This window comes from Hypanus sabinus, chromosome 21 (assembly GCF_030144855.1).
Source record: "Hypanus sabinus isolate sHypSab1 chromosome 21, sHypSab1.hap1, whole genome shotgun sequence".
In the NCBI taxonomy this organism is placed as follows: Eukaryota; Metazoa; Chordata; class Chondrichthyes; order Myliobatiformes; family Dasyatidae; genus Hypanus; species Hypanus sabinus.
Genome location: NC_082726.1, coordinates 9,105,781 through 9,124,911, shown reverse-complemented (window position 1 = coordinate 9,124,911; position 19,131 = coordinate 9,105,781). Strand labels below are relative to the sequence as shown.

The following is a 19,131-nucleotide window of genomic DNA, read 5'->3' as shown; positions in this document are numbered from 1 at the left end:
ATACATTAAGAGCATATTGGGAGATTAAAAGAAGTAATATCCAACAGTTGGAAAAATCTTCCACTCCAGTACAACTAATGTATTGAGACTGTGGACTATCCAAGTTTTATTGATTAAAATAACATTTGTTTTCACTTGGTAAAGGATTCAAGTATCAATTTGAGAGGTTGAATAACCTCTCCAGTCAAGATGGTGCCTGCATACAATGCTCTTTCGATTGACATCTCCTGGATAGATCATGAAACCACATATTTCACTTCTTTTATGTCTTTTAACATTTGTTTTTCATTTTAGATGTGACTCTGGAATTGTTGGAGCTGCTTGGAGATCATTTTGGGGTTCCAACATTCTGCCGTCTTTGCAAGGATTCCGGGACGCAGAGGTAGCATGTGGGAACCTCATGGCGTGAGGCCTGTGGGATAGGGCACAAGCTGCTGTTGAACTCTACTTCACAGATTAAAGCTTCCACTGTTTGCCAATTAAAATGAGGGAGAGTGAAGCATTGAAGCAAGTGCCGAGGAGGGATGGCTGCCTTTTGATGGCTCTGCTACAGAGACTGAAAGGTCTGCTGCCGCACCCGGACAGTGTTTCCCAGGTTTTCTGTGTTTTGGATGTGGTCTTGGACTATAGACATTTTCAGTTTTCTAATTTTTTATATTCTGTGCTTTTCGCTTGATCTTTCTTGTTTCTTTTGTGCGGGAGGAGGGATTTAATGGTCAATACGCTTGCTCCACTTTGTTCAGTTTTTTGTGTGGGAAAAGGGATGGGGGGGGGGGTGGTTTGATGAGCCTGTTCCAATATGTTTGTTTTATTTTCTGCAGGAGGAAGGATTCGGGGGTCAATGTGCCTGTTCTGTTTTGTTCCTTTTTTTTGTGCAGGAGGAGGGATTTGGGGATCGACATGCCTGTTCCGTTTTGTTTGCTTTATTTTGTGCGGGGGGAGAGATTTAGGGCTTGATATGTCTGTTCCGTTTTTGTTCATTTTTTTGTGCAGGGGTGGTTTTGGGGGTTGATAATTGGCTGACTTCCTTTTCTTTCCTGGTTTCATGGCTACCCAGAGAAGATTTTCAGATTTGTTTACTTTGATAATAAATAAATGTTTGAAAACTGAGCAAAATCATATAACTAACATATTCCCAATGAGCAAATCCTTCCCTTCGGACATCCCTACATGCAATATTGCCTCTGACTAAGCATCTTGTTACAATTCCGCACAGGCCCACTGTGGCAGATCACTTGCCCTCAACAATCAAGTTGGAAAGGTATTATTAATTAAGCTGAGTGTTTTTACTAAACCTCACAGGCTGGACGAAAACAAATGGAAGCAAATGAGAGAAAGAAACACGAGGAGAAAAAAAAGGATTCAGATACCCAAGCTTGACCAGTGAGGTTTACAAATGGATTGGTGGTGTCTGGGTCAACAACAGTGCTAAACCATACTTGCTATCCCTAAGTTGACCTCATGAGCTATTCGAGAGAAACTGCTAATCAATTATACCATCTTACAGCCAGTAAGAATGTGAACCCCAGATCATACTCTGCAGTGTCACTGATAGGGACCAAAGTCATTTTTATTTCACGAAGGGAAATAGAAGAAAAGTTCTATTTGAACGATTCAAACTTGTGAATCGCAAGTTAACTTTAAGTTAAATAGAAATACATTAAAGAGGCAGAGAAACAGAGCGAGGGTCCAAAAAAAAAGACCCACAATACCACCCCACATATCCTGTCTGTCCACCCATCTCCCCATGAAACCCAGCACAGAGGGGAGATGTGCTTTGGGGCTCCATGGCACCACAACGGTTAGTGTTAGGCTATTAGAGCTCAGGGCATCTGAGTTCAGAGTTCAAACCCAGAGTCCTCTATAAGGAGTTTGTACTTCCTCCCCTTGGAATATGGGGGCTTTGTCAGGGTGCTCCAGTTTCCTCCTACAGTCCAAAGATGTAGCAGGGAGAAGGTTAATTGGTCTTTGTAAATTAATCTGTGATTAGGCCTGGGTTATATCAGGGGTTATAGATGGTGCACAGGCTGGAAGGGCCTATTCCACACTGTATCTCTTAAAAAAAGTAGCAAAGAGAGAGGGATGGATATAGATAGTTCAGGGCTACAGTCTGTAAATCCTTAACTATGTAATACATCATGCCTAATAACAAGTATCAGAAAGTGCCTAGTTGGTCGGATTAATGCTATTAAAATGATGATTCTACCGAAATTTTTATATTTATTTCAAGCTTTACCAATTTTTATTCCTAAATCTTTTTTTGATAACATTGATTCAAAAATTTCTTCATTTGTGTGGCAAAATAAAAATCCTAGGTTAAGTAAAAGGCAATTACAAAAATCTAAAAAAGATGGTGGTTTAGCTCTACCTAACTTTAGATTTTACTATTGGGCGAATAATATTCGTAACTTAATTTATTGGAAATCAGATTTAGATTCACCATTGTGCCCACAGTGGGTAAATTTAGAATGCAATGAGGCACAGGGATATTCTCTATTCTCCGTTCTGGGTTCTTCTCTTTCTGCCGATTTAGTTAAATTCAATAAACAGATATCCAACCCGGTTGTCAAACATACATTACGAATTTGGTTTCAATTTCGCAATTTTTTTACACTGAAAAACTTTGTTCTTGATAGCCCTATTTTACTTAATTTTTTTTTCAAACCTTCTTTGACAGATCAAGCCTTTAGCATATGGAAAAGGAAAGGTATAAAATGCTTTTGTGATCTCTTCTTTGAAGGTAGTTTGATGTCTTTCGACCAACTTTCCAACAAATTTGAGTTACCTAAATCTAACTTTTTCAGATATTTACAAATTAGAAATTTTTTACATAAAATTCTACCATCCTTCCCCAATTCAACTTCAATGGACTTTTTAGGTATGATTTTTACCTTAAATCCCTATCAGAAGGGATTAGTGGCTTTTATTTATAATATGATTATGAAGATACAACCAGAAATATCAGGTAGAATTAAACAAGAATGGGAAAAAGAACTTCAATATAATATATCAATAGAAAAATGGGAAAAAATTTTACAAATGGTTAATTCTTCTTCTATATGTGCTAAACATGCTTTAATACAATTTAAAATTGTACATAGAGCTCATATGTCTAAAGATAAGCTTGCTCGATTCTATTCTCATATTAACCCTCAATGTGACAGATGTCATTCAGATGTGGCTTCATTGACCCACATGTTTTGGTCATGTCCCACTTTACATAACTATTGGAAGGACATATTTGCTACCATTTCCTCAATTTGGAATATCGATTTACAACCTCATTTTATTACTGCAATTTTTGGTATACCAAATGAGGATGATAATCAGTTTTCCCCTTCAATTAGACGAATGATTGCTTTTGTAACATTAATGGCCAGAAGGTCTATATTACAAAATTGGAAAGAAGTAAATCCTCCTACCATGTTTCAGTGGTTCTCTCAAACTATTTCTTTTCTGAGCTTGGAAAAAATTAGAAGCACTATTTTTGACTCATCAATTAAATTTGAAGAAACTTGGGGACCGTTCATTCGACATTTTCATATGAATTAATTTGGCCTCTTCCAGACCTTCTCTTTACTTATTCTTGTTCAGGTATGGAGTTCCGGAGTTTTTGGCACTATCATATACAAATAAACTGTTAGTATTGCCCATGTTAGTTTAGTTTAGTATTTTTTTTATATTTTTTGCCTGTATTTTTATAATTTTTTCTTTTTCTTTTGATGATTATTTTTATTTTTTTCATATAATTATTATAGACTTGATTGATAATGTACTATGTTTTTCTGTCGATATTTTAATAGGATATTGTTATCCTACTATTAATTCAATTTCAAGTCTTATGCATTTATAACCTATTTATTATTATATTATGTTTTTTTATATATGAAATTCAATAAAAAGATTGAAAAAGAAAGAAAGAGCCTGAATATTTTTCAAATTTATCTTGGTTTAAAAGAGACGCTGCAGTAAAAAACTTGTGGCATGATGCAAAAGCTAATGATTCCTCCAAATATTAAGCATGGTATCCGATATAGGTCTTGTTTGAGAATCATTTACAAGGAAGGAACTGAAACCGAGTGAGGAGAGGGGAAAGCTCTCTGGTTTAAAAATATAAAAGGTATACATAAACAGCTCTGTCCAAGCCTCAAGCAGAATGAGTGCAGAAACCATTTCCTCAGATACTCCAAACGTTCAACCACTTTCCATTCACAGGGGTAGAGGAAACATTTCATCTAGAAGATATTGCTTTATTTAAAACTTTCTGGTCCTGAAGTATTTATCCATAGGGAGATTTTCTAATCTTGTATGGAAGTACCACATTTATGTGATTGCCTGAGGTGGCCTTCCTTTCTCTGACTTTAAGAGCACACAGCAATTTCCCGGAGATCAATAAAAACTGTAGCCTATGATAGTCAGAACATTCATCTTTATTTTATTAGAAATGCAGACTAAGAACACTGCTCCATATGCTAGTATTTACAAAAAAAAATTGCTCTAGAATATTTAAAGGACGATTTTCAGTTACCTTAAGGGAAAGTGGGTCATATTTTGATATAATGTTCATGGTCACTTTAGATAACATCATTTTATCACAAATTATGAAATATTACTTTATCACGCAGTATTTCTTTCTGCTTAAATTCTCCCTTCCCAAAGGAATTAGAAAATTTTGGAATTGCAGATAAAAAAGAAAGCAATAACAAGCATGTAGAACAGAATAAAAACAATTGCATACAAATAGGGAACTCAAAAATTGGCGAATGTGATAAATAGAACTATGAAGTAAAAGTACAGACTAAGTAAGAAATTCAAAGCTCTGCAAATGACTGGTGTTGAAACACTGAAAGATCTAGTCAGCTCGAGACATTTCTCCAGTTAATTTTTCCTCCTCATCTTCATCAGATATCATTGGTGCACTATCCTTTGCTATTTGCCCAACTCAGGACAAAGGCCAACTGAAGCTACAATGATAACTTGGTTAGAAATGGAATGAAATGAGGGGCCACTTAATTTGCGAGGCTCGATCATGCAGTGACTATTGCTGAAGCATCAGAAGACAATGTGAAAGTCCCCAAGCCTTTAATACGTGAGCTACATGCAGGGATTTATTTTTAAATGGATGTTAGGTTCTAATGCTTCCATTTCTACAGCTAAAATGTCATGATTGCAAGGTTGGATTACAGCCAGAAGAAAAATAAAAAGTAATTTGTTTGGAATTAAATTCAGCAAACTCTCCTCTTAATAACCCATGCCTGAAATGGATTTATTCTAGAATGTTTTTATTTCTTTTTTATTACTTTTGCTAAGTACTATTGATTTCAAGTTAAAAATTGCAGGATCATGCAACTTTCTATGACTTTGGTTATTCAACAGCATTTATTGCTTGCTCATTCCCCCAAGAGCAAGCCATTTTAATTCAGCCACTAATTCGGAGGGAAGTTGTGAAGAAGTACAGAATGCCCTCAAATCCCACACATCACCTTGTGCGTTGGCAGAAAGAATTAATTTAGTTGGGCATTTGATAGTTCGACACATGTTTGACTGAAGGGCCTATTCCTGTGCAGGACTGTTCCATATATTCCCTGCAAGAAAACCTTCATCGGCAACAAGTCTTTATCACTTAAAATGTACTGGGGTTTAAAACAAAACAGGCAGGCAGACAGCCAAAAGAAGAAAAGGATTGCTGCTCCTCTTGGCTGATAAATGGCAGAGTGAACCACAAGACTTTATCACCAGACAGGATGTAAGTAGCCTACACATACTGCTGTCCAACACAGCCATCATTACTCACCATCTCTAACACTGTATTGCTTGTATACTTGTGTACATGTTTGTACACAGCAGTTAAAGTTAATGGTTAAAAATCAGACTTCCAAATAATTGTGTGAATAAATTGTGTGTAAAAACCACCAAAATATTGTAGATACCGGAAAATGTTCTCAAAGATAGATTTATGTTTCCAGATTCATGGTAACAGCAGGACAAAAGTTCACCAATGAAATGTTACCTCACTTTCTGTTGTGAATCAGTATCCTGGGATTAATCTCTGGTAATCATCTAAATGCATCCATACAATCATGAAATAGTATTAGTTGATATGTGGTCTGATTTTTAACCTGTCAAAATACACTTAACATTGTGTTAGTACTGGCAGCTTTCTACACACAATCTTAAAATTCAGCAAGCAGCTTTGGTCTTTTGTTGTTGTAAAAATGTTGCAATCTGCAGGTTATTGAGGCAAGAATCATCCCCTCCCACCCTCCCTATTTTTCTCAGCAAAGCTCATATGGATGCAGATCTGCAAGCTGCATCATTGCTGCAATGGCCTGAAACAAGATTCGCCCAAAGCCAACCATGCAGCAGTAAGGTGCAGGTGATACCGTAGAGGGAGTCAATATCATCCTGCCCTGAGATCAGCCACTTCTTGAAGAGCCGGATGTGGTAGGAGCACTGCTGGAGGTGCCGGGCCAAGGCACCATCAAGGGCCAGATTCGGGGCGAAACTCTTGTCTGCTGAAAATCGCCTCAACAATTGTGCCACGCAGCGATTATCCAACACATCTAGGGAGTGGGCACCAGTAGGAGAAGATCAAAATTAAAAAGGCAACTAAAAAGAACACAATAATCATTTAGTTGTAGGGGGAAACATTTGTTAAACTCCGTATGTGACGGGGAAGAGGGAAAAAAACTCTTACTGACCAAAATAACATAGACATGTACTTCTTAAACTGGGAAGTCAAAAAGAAAAAGGAAACCTGCTTTTAATTATTGTTTGATCACATCCTCAGAATATAAGTGGTTCATAGAGTGAACAGATTTTTCATACGTATATCCTACAAACATCAACGACTGAGGGGGAACTGTCCTGATATCAAGAGATACTCATTTGTTTTTTATTTAGCAAGGCCTTTGAAATCCACATGAACAGGTAGATGAAGCCTTCATTGGAACAGTTCATTAGGAAGTTAACACCCAAGGCATTGCTGAACTCCTTTAGCAGGGCACTGGGTATCAGTCAGGTTTGCACACAACTCGTAGAGTGAGACATGGGAGGATCTTCTTTCATTGGCAAACAACTAAGGCAAGCCAAAAGTGGAAATTCTGATTAGAATCTGACAAGAGAATATGAAGTTAAGAAAGAAAACCTTCATATAGCATCAGTAAAGGTGCTTCCAATGTGACCAAAATGCTCTTAAAAATTCTATTAATATGGGGTCTTTGATAACCTAGGGCATTCAAGCTCGAGAAGGAAGACTAATTTCAATTTAAGGTCTTATCGAATCTCTGACTGTATAGCATGCCCCAAATGCTATATTGGAGTTCTATTCAAGGCTCTGCTGTGGAACCTGAGAAACCAATCATCTCACAGGGAGAGGAGAAAGATCCTTAGGCACTTCAGTGATGAAATGAAAATATGTACTAGCTTTTCATTAGCAAAATATAGGATTCTCACATGATATTCAAATGGAAACATGGCATTTAATTTGTTGACACATTAACTAAACCAAAGTCGGATTGGTATTGGCGAACAGGAAAGTCTGGTGAACCCTTGATCACAGGTTACAAGTGCTGACCTGGCACACACAGTAGACAGTAAATGTAGCTTAATTAAGCAGCTTCAAAACATGCCAACTTCTTAATGAATGGAGAATGTTTCCAATATAACATGGCAGTCATCTTCACTTTCTGGCATGAACATCAAAAGGGAAGCTTTCCCCTTTTCTGAAAACCAATTCCACACACTGATCCTACAGCAGCAAGGCACCAGGCAAGGTGATCCGGATCAACTAGTGTTGCCAGGAGGTGACCCTCCTCTTAAAAAGCAACTGACTGCAAGTGGGCAAAAGTAAATGATATGGTGGGAAACTAAATACTGGTCAGAAAATGTGGGATTGGAGGAAAATCTCTATTAATGTAGTGAGTAGGGAAATGCTTTATTCAGCTAATTAATGTTTATTGAAAAGAGGTTCCTTGAAGCCGTAGGAACAACATGTTCTTGATTGCATACAAACGGAAAACAACATTGGTGCGAGGATCAATAGTCTTCAGATCGGATGAAATCTTTTGCATTGAGAAGCTTACAATATCTTAATCTACAGCGGTGTTAGAAAGTTTATGAACCCTGTAGAATTTTCTCTATTTCTGCATAAATATGACTTAAAATGTGATCAGATCTTCACACAAGTCCTAAAATAAGATAAAGAGAACCCAATTAAATAAATAACACACAAAATTAAACTTGTTCATTTATTTACCGAGAACACTGATCCAATGTTACATTTATTTGTTGGAAAAAGTATGTGAACCTTTGCTTTCAAGAACTGGTGTGACCCCCTTGTACAGCAATAACCTCAACTAAATGTTTCCGATAACTGTCGATCAATCCTGCACATCGACTAGGAGGAATTTTAGGCCATCCGTCCTTATAAAACTGCTTCAACTGTGGGATGTTGGTGGGCTTCCTTGCATGAAGTACTCACTTCAGGACCTTCCGCAACATTTCTATAAGATTAAGGTCAGGACTTTGACTCTGCCATTACAAAACATGAATTTTCTTCTTTTTAAGCCATTCCACTGTTCATTTACTCATCTTTTGGATCATTGTCTTGTTGCATTATCCAATTTCTATTAAGTTTCAGGTGACGGACTGCTACCCTGACATTATCTTGTAAAATGTCTTGATACAATTTTGAATTCATTGCTCTCTCAACGATTGCAAGTTGTCGAGGCCCGGAGGCAGCAAACCAGCCACAAACCATAATACTCCTTCCATCTTGCTTCACAGTTGGGATAGGTATTGGTGTTGGTGTGCAGTGCCCTTTTTCCTTTAAACATAGCAATGTGCATTTCTGCCAAAAAGTTCAACTTTTGTCTCATCTGTCCACATGATGTTGCCCCAGAAGCATGGTAGAACATCCAGATGGTATTTTGCAAACTTGAGATGTGCAGCAATGTTTCATTTTTGGAGAGGAGTGGTTTCCTCCGTGGTGTCCTTCCATGTACACCATTCTTGTTCTGTGTTTTTCTTAATCTAGACACGTGAACAGAGACTTTAGCAAGTTCTAGAGATTTCTGCAGGTCTTTTGCTGTTACCCTTGGGTTCTTTTTCACCTCCTTCAACATTGCACGTTGTGCTCTTGGTGTGATCTTTGCAGGATGCCCACTCATAGGGAGTGTAGCAACAGTACCAAGCTTTCTCCATTTGTAGACAATTTCTCTTCCTGTTGACTGATGGACATTCAGGTCTTTAGAAATGCTTTTCTAGTCTTTTCCAGCTTCATGCATCTCTACAATTCTTCTTCTAAGGTCCTCTGAAAGTTGTTTTGATCAAGGCATGGTGCACATAAAACAGATCTCTCTTGAGAAGAACAGACTCTGTCAGTAACCTGACTTTGTGCATCTTTTTATATATTTGTGCATCTCTACAACCCACACCTCCAATCTCATCGCATTGATTGGAGCTAACTCCAAATAGCTTTTGTAGAAGGCATAGCCCCAGAGGTTCATACTTTTTCCAACAAATACATGTAATATTGCATCCATTTTCTCAATAAATAAATGAACAAGTATAATGTTTTTGTATTATTTATTTAATTGGGTTTTCTTTATCTTGTTTTAGGACTTGCAAGAAAATGTGATCACATTCTACATATTTAAGCAGAAACAGAAAAAATTCTACAGGATTCACTAACTTTCTAGTATCACTGTACTTGATTCCTACTCTTAATGCCATCTCAAATGCTTCCTCATTTTAGATGAGAAAACTGCAGTTAAATATCCAGTAATTGCTCAAGAATTGCAAGTAAATATCTGGGAATCAGCTGTATCTCCCAACATTATCATTCCTTTTCATTATATAGAAAACTCACTTATACCTCTGAAAGCTTCAGATACACTTCAAACAATGGAAACTATGTGAATAAGCACACACTGCTTTCTTCTGAAAATAGAACAGGGATTCTCAAAAGAAAGCTGAATTTGATTCTTTGTGGAGCAACAAGTATCAAGCAATCTCAAAGTCAATGTGCTATGGTGGATTGCTCTCTTTCTCTCTCTTTCAGTTCTGGGAGGGATGGAATGCAACTATCTTTCTGAAAGTCCTTTGTAAGGAAAACACTGCTTAGTATGGTCTGTATAAGTACAGCCAATTACCACCTTCTGAAGGGAAGGAAGAACTTGTGATAATTAATGGAGAAAAATTAATGCTCAATTTGAAAGTGGCACTCACAAATGGAACAGTTTTCAGTTATAAAAGCAATTGTTAAGTGGGACAGTGACATTTTGATTCACTGGTTGAATAGCATCTGTTTATTCTTATTTAGCTTTCTTTGATGTATGCACTTTTACAAAAATGAAGAACTCTGCAGCTAGAAAACCTCAGATTGTGAAAAGGTACTTGGTGACTAATGAGAAGACAATAATGGGCTCCACCTTGAATTTGGTGTGAGGTTTACAAATTGATCACATTCATAAAAAAATACATGATGTTCTAATAAATATTCTGGTCAACATCCTTCACTTATGGAGACTTGGCTGTGGGCAGGAAACAATATTTACTACCTGTTGTAAATGGATGAAAGCAAATAACCTGAGTTACAGTTGAGTGCATTGCTGAGTTTCATTTCTTCACTTGAAGTGCTTGTTAGTTTGATGCAAAACTGATTTAAGTTTTTCAAGTCACACTTTTTCTGAAGGCACTGCACCACATGGAATGAATCACCCTCCTGATTCCAACGTCCTGACAGAATCACAAAACTTATTGCACAGGACAGCATTCAGCCTACTTGCAGCCATGAACATAGTGAGCAGTTAACCCTGGCACCAAATGCCTAGTCGTGTATTTTCTGTACTATACAACTGGCACCATGATGTGAGGTAGAGGACCACTGTTCTCCCCCACTGCCGCACTTACTCTCCCCTCTGCCCACACCTTCTTTAGTTGATTGCATATTGGCTGAGATTTGCTTATTCAAAATCATCTGGTCTCTGTGGTTTGACCATTTGGATTGTGATAGAAAAGTTCCAAGACTTGAGCACAGCAAGCTAGAGTACAGCGTTCTCCTAGCAAGTACACCAGCCTGTCTGGTGACCTTGAGCACCAAATGACCCACTTGATAGAAAAGCGGCACATCCCAAAACCTGCAAGAAAATACTGAAGTTCTCCGATGGTTAACTTGACAGTGGAGTAAAATCAAAAGGTGCAAATAGTCACCAGTGAAAAGTGAAATGGAATGATTGACAGACATCCAAACTGATGGAGATTTATCAGATGAAAAAGTCACCAACACAAAAGTTAAAAAGGTGTGGAACTCTTCTTGGAAAGAAAGATCACGGAATCATATCAAAAGATTTTAGTGTGATAGTGCTGATATAGTGAAAAAAAATATAAAAAAGGAGAAAAGGGGAAATTGAGAAAGATTGCAGTGGATATTAAAAGATTTATTTTTTAAAAAAGCACAAGTGCATTTAAGAAACATGCAAAAACAAAAAGTCAAAAAGTTAAGACTGTAAAGGATAATTGAAAAGAAGCAAACATACCATTAGTCGGATGCTTTGCAAACGAGACAGAAAATCTTTTAACGGCTGGCATAGATAACATTTCTGAGGAAACAAAAAGGACTGAAGTTAAAACTAACACTTCAGTTTTAACACAGAACTTCCTACATAACATGAGAGGGTGATAACCGATTGAAAGAAAATGCAACCCCAACCCTCTTTATCCCCCACACCCAAGCATCCTGCTACAACACTCTCCCTTTGTTGTGCTGTCAGGAGAGAGGAGTAGGTCGTGAATGCAGGCTGCAACTCTCTGGTGATCAGTAATCAGGGATGACATGCTTTGGGGGGGGGGGGGGGTTCAGTAGTGAATTTCTCATTGACCATCCAACGAACCACATACATCATCTAATGTGACCATTTCAGCAAAAGAGGTTAGTTTGAGAAACAAAAGGCATCATCCTAAATTGGGGTAAACTTCAAAACAATCGCAGCTTTGAAAGGAGAAAATTAGATATCTTAAACTGCCAGAATCAACAAAGAGTCAGTGTTCTTTGTGGTGTTGACAGGACCATCGATAATGTTGGAAATCAACAGATTTATCATATCTTTGGTAACTGTTCACAACTCTATATTCAGCCAAAAAGTACCCTTATGTTGACAAAAATGAATCACCTCTGGGCAACAGCCCTACCCCAGGCAGTTTTATTTCTGTCTTCAAGGAAGCAGAAATGAAATTAGACATGCTCATCTGACCTATTGCTGATCAACAACTAAACATTCATCTCATGGGAGAAGAGAAAACAAAAGTATGCATTTGGAGTTGTGTACCAAACTATCACTCAAAGGGTAATAGGAGGCATATACTATGCCTCACTCATCCGTATTGTTGCTTTGAAGTGGCAACATCACAATGGTAAGTGTGATGTTACAACTTTATGCACATCTGGGAGATGAGGCAGTGGACAGGAAACCAGGAGGTATTTTCAATCCTGGCACAAGCAGGCCTCAGTGACTTTTCTCCCACTCCATCTGAGAACAAAATTCCATTCTTCACAGCTTACAAAGGACTCCAATACACTTCGGAACCATCTTATTAGCTATCACTCACATCTACCAGGGAATGAAATAAAGCACAAATGAGTAAGAGAATAAAAACAATAAATTTGTTCTCATATTTTTTTTATTAACTATTAATTCAGTTATGTTTCCAAGATAACAGAATCAGTAAGGTGATGCAGAAACAAACAACTCAAAAGAAGACATAGCAATCAGATTGTTGATGAATTGAGCTGAGTTGTGTCATATTGTCCTTTTGCTCAGCACCTATTTCAAGGTTATCTTTGTCCAAGGGACAACATTAGGTGCAAATGTAGACACCTCAAGAAAGAGGAGAAGTACAATAGAGGTGATTCATCATTGTGCTCCATAACCCCTGGGTTCATGCCCAAGAAAGACAAACAGATATAATAAAAAAGCTTCCAGTATGAGGAGTGAGAAGACAAGAAACCAATCCTTTCCAAGCTGTTAAAACCAAGTTTAATGCCTGAAATCCTGAAGATATGACCAGCCAACTTTATGTAGACAAAGGATTAAGTGCAACTCACTGAACTAATCATCTAACCTGACCTCCTGAGTACATCTTTTACATCAATCAGTCTTAAAATCTTTGTCCCAGACAGAGCCTGATAGAGATTGGATTAATGGTATAAAATCTTTCAAACATTTGCAAATTCAAGCCAATTTTTCAATATGTCCCCTCAGAATGGAAAATTCAGTCAGTGTTCTGGTCAGTGAATCAATTCACATTAATATTATTTGTTTTTTTGCTTCTGATGACAAATTGAAGTCAACTTGGATTAATTCTCAGGTCTCTGAATACAAAAGAACCACCTGCCAAAGTAATAAAGCTCTTTAAAAATCAACTACTAAATGCATCCAAAAACAAATCCTAAAAAGAAAATTAAAAAGAAAGCGTTCCTTTAGAGTTTTATGGAAGCTAGCAAAAAAAGGATGTAGCTGCATAGACTGCAATATTACAAACTCAGAAGTCAAACTATTACATTTAAAAATATGGATTTACAATATAATTAGTTACCATGCAATTGTTGAGAGGGCTAGGATGCTAGAGACAGACAAGCCCCGAAGGTATGGTTTCAATAAGTCCACAGCTGTGGGAAAGGGTAGAGCTAGTTCTGGAATTTGCCAGCTGAACACCCACCTAAAACCAGTTATTTACAGTGGAATTTCTGCTGATGACCAGAGCTGTTTTCTTTGTTAACTACTTCAAATAAAATTGTCATATTGCTGATAAAACTGGACATGGACAATCTGAATAGTCTGCACTCCTTGCAGAGCACAAGGAAGAGACTCAAGATAAGGATGAAAGCAAAATAAATACCATGACAGAATGAAAGATCAAACTCTTCTTCAGGCACCAAAGCAGCAATGACAATTTAATTATCAAGAGAAAAATATGAGTAAGAGCCAGCAGATTTTTTGCCAATGGTAACAACATATCGTTGTCTGCATTTAGTCTGTTCTACTACATATTGTATTAATTTACAGCGGCTCAGACAGCTTCAGCCTGAGTGTACCATTACATCAATAAATTAATGGTTCTTACAAACTAAGCTAAAGCAACAATAGCAAAATTACTGAAACTTAATGGTTTTTTATATATTCTTATAATAGAGGGCACAATTGAAAGATGGAGTCATTGAGTTGGACAGCCGGGAACAGGCTCTTTGGCCCACCATATCAATGCCAACCTTTTGCCCATTTCTACTTGCCCCATTCACCTACATTAGGTCCTTCTCCTTCAACACCTTGCCTATTCAAGTGCCCATCTAAACGTCTTTCAAACAGTGATTGTATATGACTCTATCATCACCTTTGATAGCACATCCTAGATAGATATCAACCACTCTGTACAATTTTTTCCCCCTCAATCTGCTTCTAAAACTCTATCTCACCTTAAACTTATATCCCCTTGTTTTTGATACACCGACCACTGAAAAAGATTCTGATTAACCACCTTAAGAATGGTTTATATAGATGCTTCTAATCAGGTCACCACCCCTCAGACACCTGCTCGCCAGGGAAAACAAACTGAGCCTATCTACCACATAACTAAAGTCATCCAGTCTTTCTTGAATTCTTGCAACCTCAGTTGTGAAGATACCTCCACTGTGCCATTAAGTAGGGAGTTTCAGGGCTGAGGCCAGGCAATGAAAGAATGCCAAAATATTTCCAGGAGCAACAAATCAAAATTTGGATAGAAAACTGCAGGTGGTGAACGCCTCAGGAGTCTGTCTCTTTCTTGCTTAACAGAAGGAATCTCTTGAAACAATCTTGTTAAATTGCTGGAGTACACCTTCTAGAAAGTACACACAAAAATTATCACACATGAGGGTGATTGAGCAAATTGGCTGCTGTGTACTGAACAGCGCCAAACTTCAAGTGTTGGTGCTGTATTGATCCAGACTGGTACAGTATTCTAACTGCAGACATGATGATGATTTTTGTGATGTAGACATTGCCAGCACATGTTGTCCATCACCAAATGTCCATGAACTTGTGGTAGTGAGATGCCCTCTTGAAGGATTGCAGTTTCCCTGGTTAAGTAAGTCTGCTTGGTGGTGGAAAGACTAAGGATTCAGGAGACGAATCACAAAAGAGACTAAGTGTTACAAAGCTGATTTGTGAAAGTGGAACAGGAGTTGCTTCTTTTCTGCATCTAGGTTGTTGCTGTTGAGTGCCGTTGAGTCATCATCGACTCATGGCGACCCTATGGATTGTGTAGTTGTCCATAGGGTTTTTGTGGCAAGATACAGAAGTAGATTGCCAGGCCTTTCTACTGCGCAGATACTGCTGCGATCCAGGCTGGGACCCAGCCTTGAAGTCCGGTGCTGATGCCATTATACTACCAGCCAGCCCTAGATATACCCACATCTAGGTACATATGACTAAATTAATGCAAGCCAATAGAACCATGGCAGGTACTTTATCAAATGTTTCCACACTGTAATTAACAAAAGACTCAAATCAGCAGAGTGCCTATTACTACCAGGAAAAATACAAGGCTGGACTACACCGCAGTGAGACCAATCTATAAATTAATAACTAACTAAAGCTGCCCATGCTTGTGATGTCCATATCCCAATCACCGCATTCGTTATGGATCTCAGGACTTACTCAATTTTGCAACACCATTCTCCTGCTTTCTCCCTGTAACTTTCAATGCTCTCTGTTCAATTGTTCTCTACTCAATTAAAAAATTAAGCAGACATCAGAAAACTAAGTAAAATACCTCTTCCACCATCCAAACACAAGTTGAATAGTTCAACTATTCCCAAGCAGAAAGTAAAAGCTAGCAATATAACTGAATTGTCAACTCCTAATCACACTTCACAGGTACCAGTGGCAAGAACAGACTGACATTAATATCTGCACTGTTATTAATATTTTCATAGAGAATCATATTTCTTTCAATGGAAGAGACAGTATAGATGTCACTATGTCCTGCCCCACTATTAACATAGTGATTGCCTGATTGCTTTCATCCCTGTGTGAAACTCACTGCCTCTGACAAATTAATCAAATTGGATTGTATCTGTTGACATGAAACAGATTTCTCATTTGGAAGTTAATAGACCCTATTTTATCAAACTCAAGTAAGTAGTCAGTAATTTTCTCTTTGGAGCAAAGGATTATTAGAGGTGTCTTGGTAGAGGTGCATAAAATTATATAAGAGGCAGAAAGTGGACAGCCAGCACCTTTCTCCCAAGACAGCATTGGCTAGTACCAGAGAACATCCTTTTAAGTGAGTGGAGGAAAGTTCAGAACAGATATCAGAGGTAGCTTTTTTTAAAAAACATGGAGAGTGGTAAATGCTTGGAATGCACTGCCAGAGGTGGTGGTTGAGGCTGATACATTAGGTACATTTAAAAGACATTCAGATAGGCATGTGAATGAAAGAAAAATTGACAGTATGGGCTATGTAGGGAGGGAAAGGTTAGACTGATTGTGAAATAAGTTAAAATATCAGCACAACATCATGGGACAAAGGGCCTGTACTACTCTATGTTCTAATCCAAATACACCCCTCATCTGATAACTTACCAACTACATCATTCTGAGAGTCCCAATTCTAGATTTCCTCTTTTTGGGGTGTAGAGCCATGAGCAATTGGACAGTCATCAACTTCAGTGCAGATAGCAAGGACAAGTTGGAAAAATATTCGCACAGCAAACACTGGGCAACAATCAGCAGGAGGAGGGCATCTGATGGCATTCCCCACACTCCAGCTGAGGCTATCTAACTTGAAGAGCATTCCACTCACCTTGTGTCTCTATCCACCCAGCAAGCTGCCTTTTCCAAAAGCTCCCCTCTGGAAATTTCTATTGGGCTATTAAAATAAAAACTTCACACCATCTTAAAAGTTACTACCCCCAGGCAGTTAATCTGATCAGTCATTCTAGTTAGCCCTCTCACCTCCTCTATCTACTGCACTGTAAACACTTTAAACCATTTTTTATAATGCTATCTATAGTGCAAGTACATTAGTATGTATTTATGCACATTTTATTCTATACTGGTACTTCGACCTCTAACTTTATTTTATATACTTTAAAACTGTTGAATGTTGTTGCTTTATGCTGCATGTTGCACCCCAAAACAGCAGAGCAAATTTCTAATATATGTAAAGGCATGTGACTTGTGTCACTGTATTACAGCAAAGCACAGCCAACAAATGATAGTTCTTACAGAGTTAACTATCTATTTAGTTCCAGCTTCATCACACCATCAAAATGTTTCCAATCGAATAAATGCACGTGTTGACAATAAATATTACATGAATAACATTTAAGATCTCTTTCTTAACAGTATATTAGAGGTAAGATAATGCTCAAATGGCTGCAGATATTTTACTGGAACTTTTAACTCCTGAATTCTAAAGGCATTTTCCCCACCCAGTAGCAGGTGCAGAAGGATACTGTCTGGGAGGCACTTTGTCTGATATCACTGTAGGACAGTTTGTTCTGGTTTTATTAAATCCCTCTATCTGCCACTTTATTGGAGATGTTGCCAAATTCACTGTAACTGAGCTAGTGCTTCGCAAAAGTAGCACACAAGATTGATGTACCTTTTGTCCCACAATACCACACCACTCAATAACAATTAACTTGGAAGTATCTCCATTGAAGTGGTAGACCAAAGGACTTGACAGAACCAGAACAAACGACCACAATTGTGTCCAGATATTAACACAACACAAACATGCACTACCATCATTCAGGAGTTAGTTGTTTTGAATGAAAGTAATGATTTTTGGAAAAAAAGCCCCACAATAGTAACATTCTTATTGAATGGTTCAATTGAAATAAGAGCACTAAGTCAGCAGTAGTCCGGCCTCTCCGGAAGCAGCAAATTGAAAACAATTCTTTATCAACCTACCATCCTTCAGAGAAAAGTAACTGGAGCCACTTTTTCTGCGGTGCGAGCGGGCGTAGTCTTGGAGATTAGGGGCACTAGAGGAGCCACCAAGTACTGTAGTACTGAACAAACCAGCACACTGGGAACCTGCACGAGATGGTTAGGTGTTAGGTCAAAGGAAATGGTTTAGTAACAATCCCTCATGCTACATGCATTTGTAAGTTGCACTAAACAGGATAAGTAGGAGATAATTCTCACAATGACTTTTAGAAACAATTCAGAACTTCAACCAGAGAAGTTAGGGATCACATTAAAACTGGAATGAAAATAATTTCATTATATTTAGGAATCTGAACATAAAAATCTCCAACTGTAACTCTTGCTGGTATCTATGAATGCCTTACAAAGTATATTCTCTAATTAGAGCTCAAATATAGAAGCACAGTTATAAATTATGTTTAACATTTCTATCTTATATGATTCGAAATTTCTTGTTTTGCTGTAGCAGTAGAGCTCAAAGACATAAATCACAAAATAAATTACATGCAAATATATGGAGTAATAAGCAAGTGTTCATGGATTCATGGACTGTTCAGAAATCTGACAGCAGTAAGTTTTCAGGCTCCACATCGATGGTAGTGTTAAGAAGAGGCACGTCTCGAATGGTGAGGCTCTTTAATGATGGATGCTGCCTTCTTGAAGTGCTTCCTCTTGAAGGTGTCCTTTTTGGTGGGGAAGGCTGAGTGTGTGATGGAGCTGATTGAATCTACAACCCTTTGCAGCCACTTGAAATGACAAGAATTTCAAGTCATTTGGCAGATCCTTGGACTAGGCAGAACTAGGGGGAAAGCCATTCAGCTGGTTCCATTGTTTTATCAAATCAGTGCAGATTTGTAACTTTACACGAGCAAACAACCTTCCCCACCCCCCACGCCCACCACACAATCACCATCAATCTCACTGAAGCTCAGCAGGCTTCAGGTGTTTTAGTAGTAAGGAGGCATCATGTAATTATTCAGCCATTAGGACATCACAACCGGTGTCTGTCCCCAGACAAACATTTCCAGCAAGAACTGGGAAACCTGGTGAATATCTTCTTTGCCAAATGAAGCATAACTAAGTTGACCCTAAGAGAACCAAGGATAACCCTAACCTTGTTTCTCTTTCCATTATATACCTTGCCCTGAACATTTCC

At 38.0% G+C, this 19,131-nt stretch overlaps 1 protein-coding gene across 11 annotated transcripts in view; it reads right to left on the bottom strand.

The window, feature by feature from the left end:
• The window catches only part of ppip5k1a (diphosphoinositol pentakisphosphate kinase 1a), a 254,160-nt gene that overhangs the window by 42,695 nt on the left and 192,334 nt on the right, over positions 1-19,131 (bottom strand). For 5 of the 11 annotated variants that reach the window (XR_009507178.1, XM_059945947.1, XM_059945943.1 and 2 more), the window contains 2 exons: positions 17,958-18,083; positions 11,541-11,603 (listed from right to left, as the gene is read on the bottom strand). The exons of 2 other annotated variants lie outside the window; for them this stretch is intronic. Coding sequence is in view for 8 of the 9 variants with exons in the window: in XM_059945947.1 (XP_059801930.1) it covers positions 11,541-11,603; positions 17,958-18,083 (189 nt within the window). In the remaining variant the exon portion in view is untranslated. Of the gene's footprint in view, positions 1-6,283; positions 6,564-11,540; positions 11,604-17,957; positions 18,084-19,131 lie in introns of those variants that run through there. 4 more of the 11 variants (XM_059945950.1, XM_059945952.1, XM_059945945.1 and 1 more) reach the window with 2 other exon arrangements.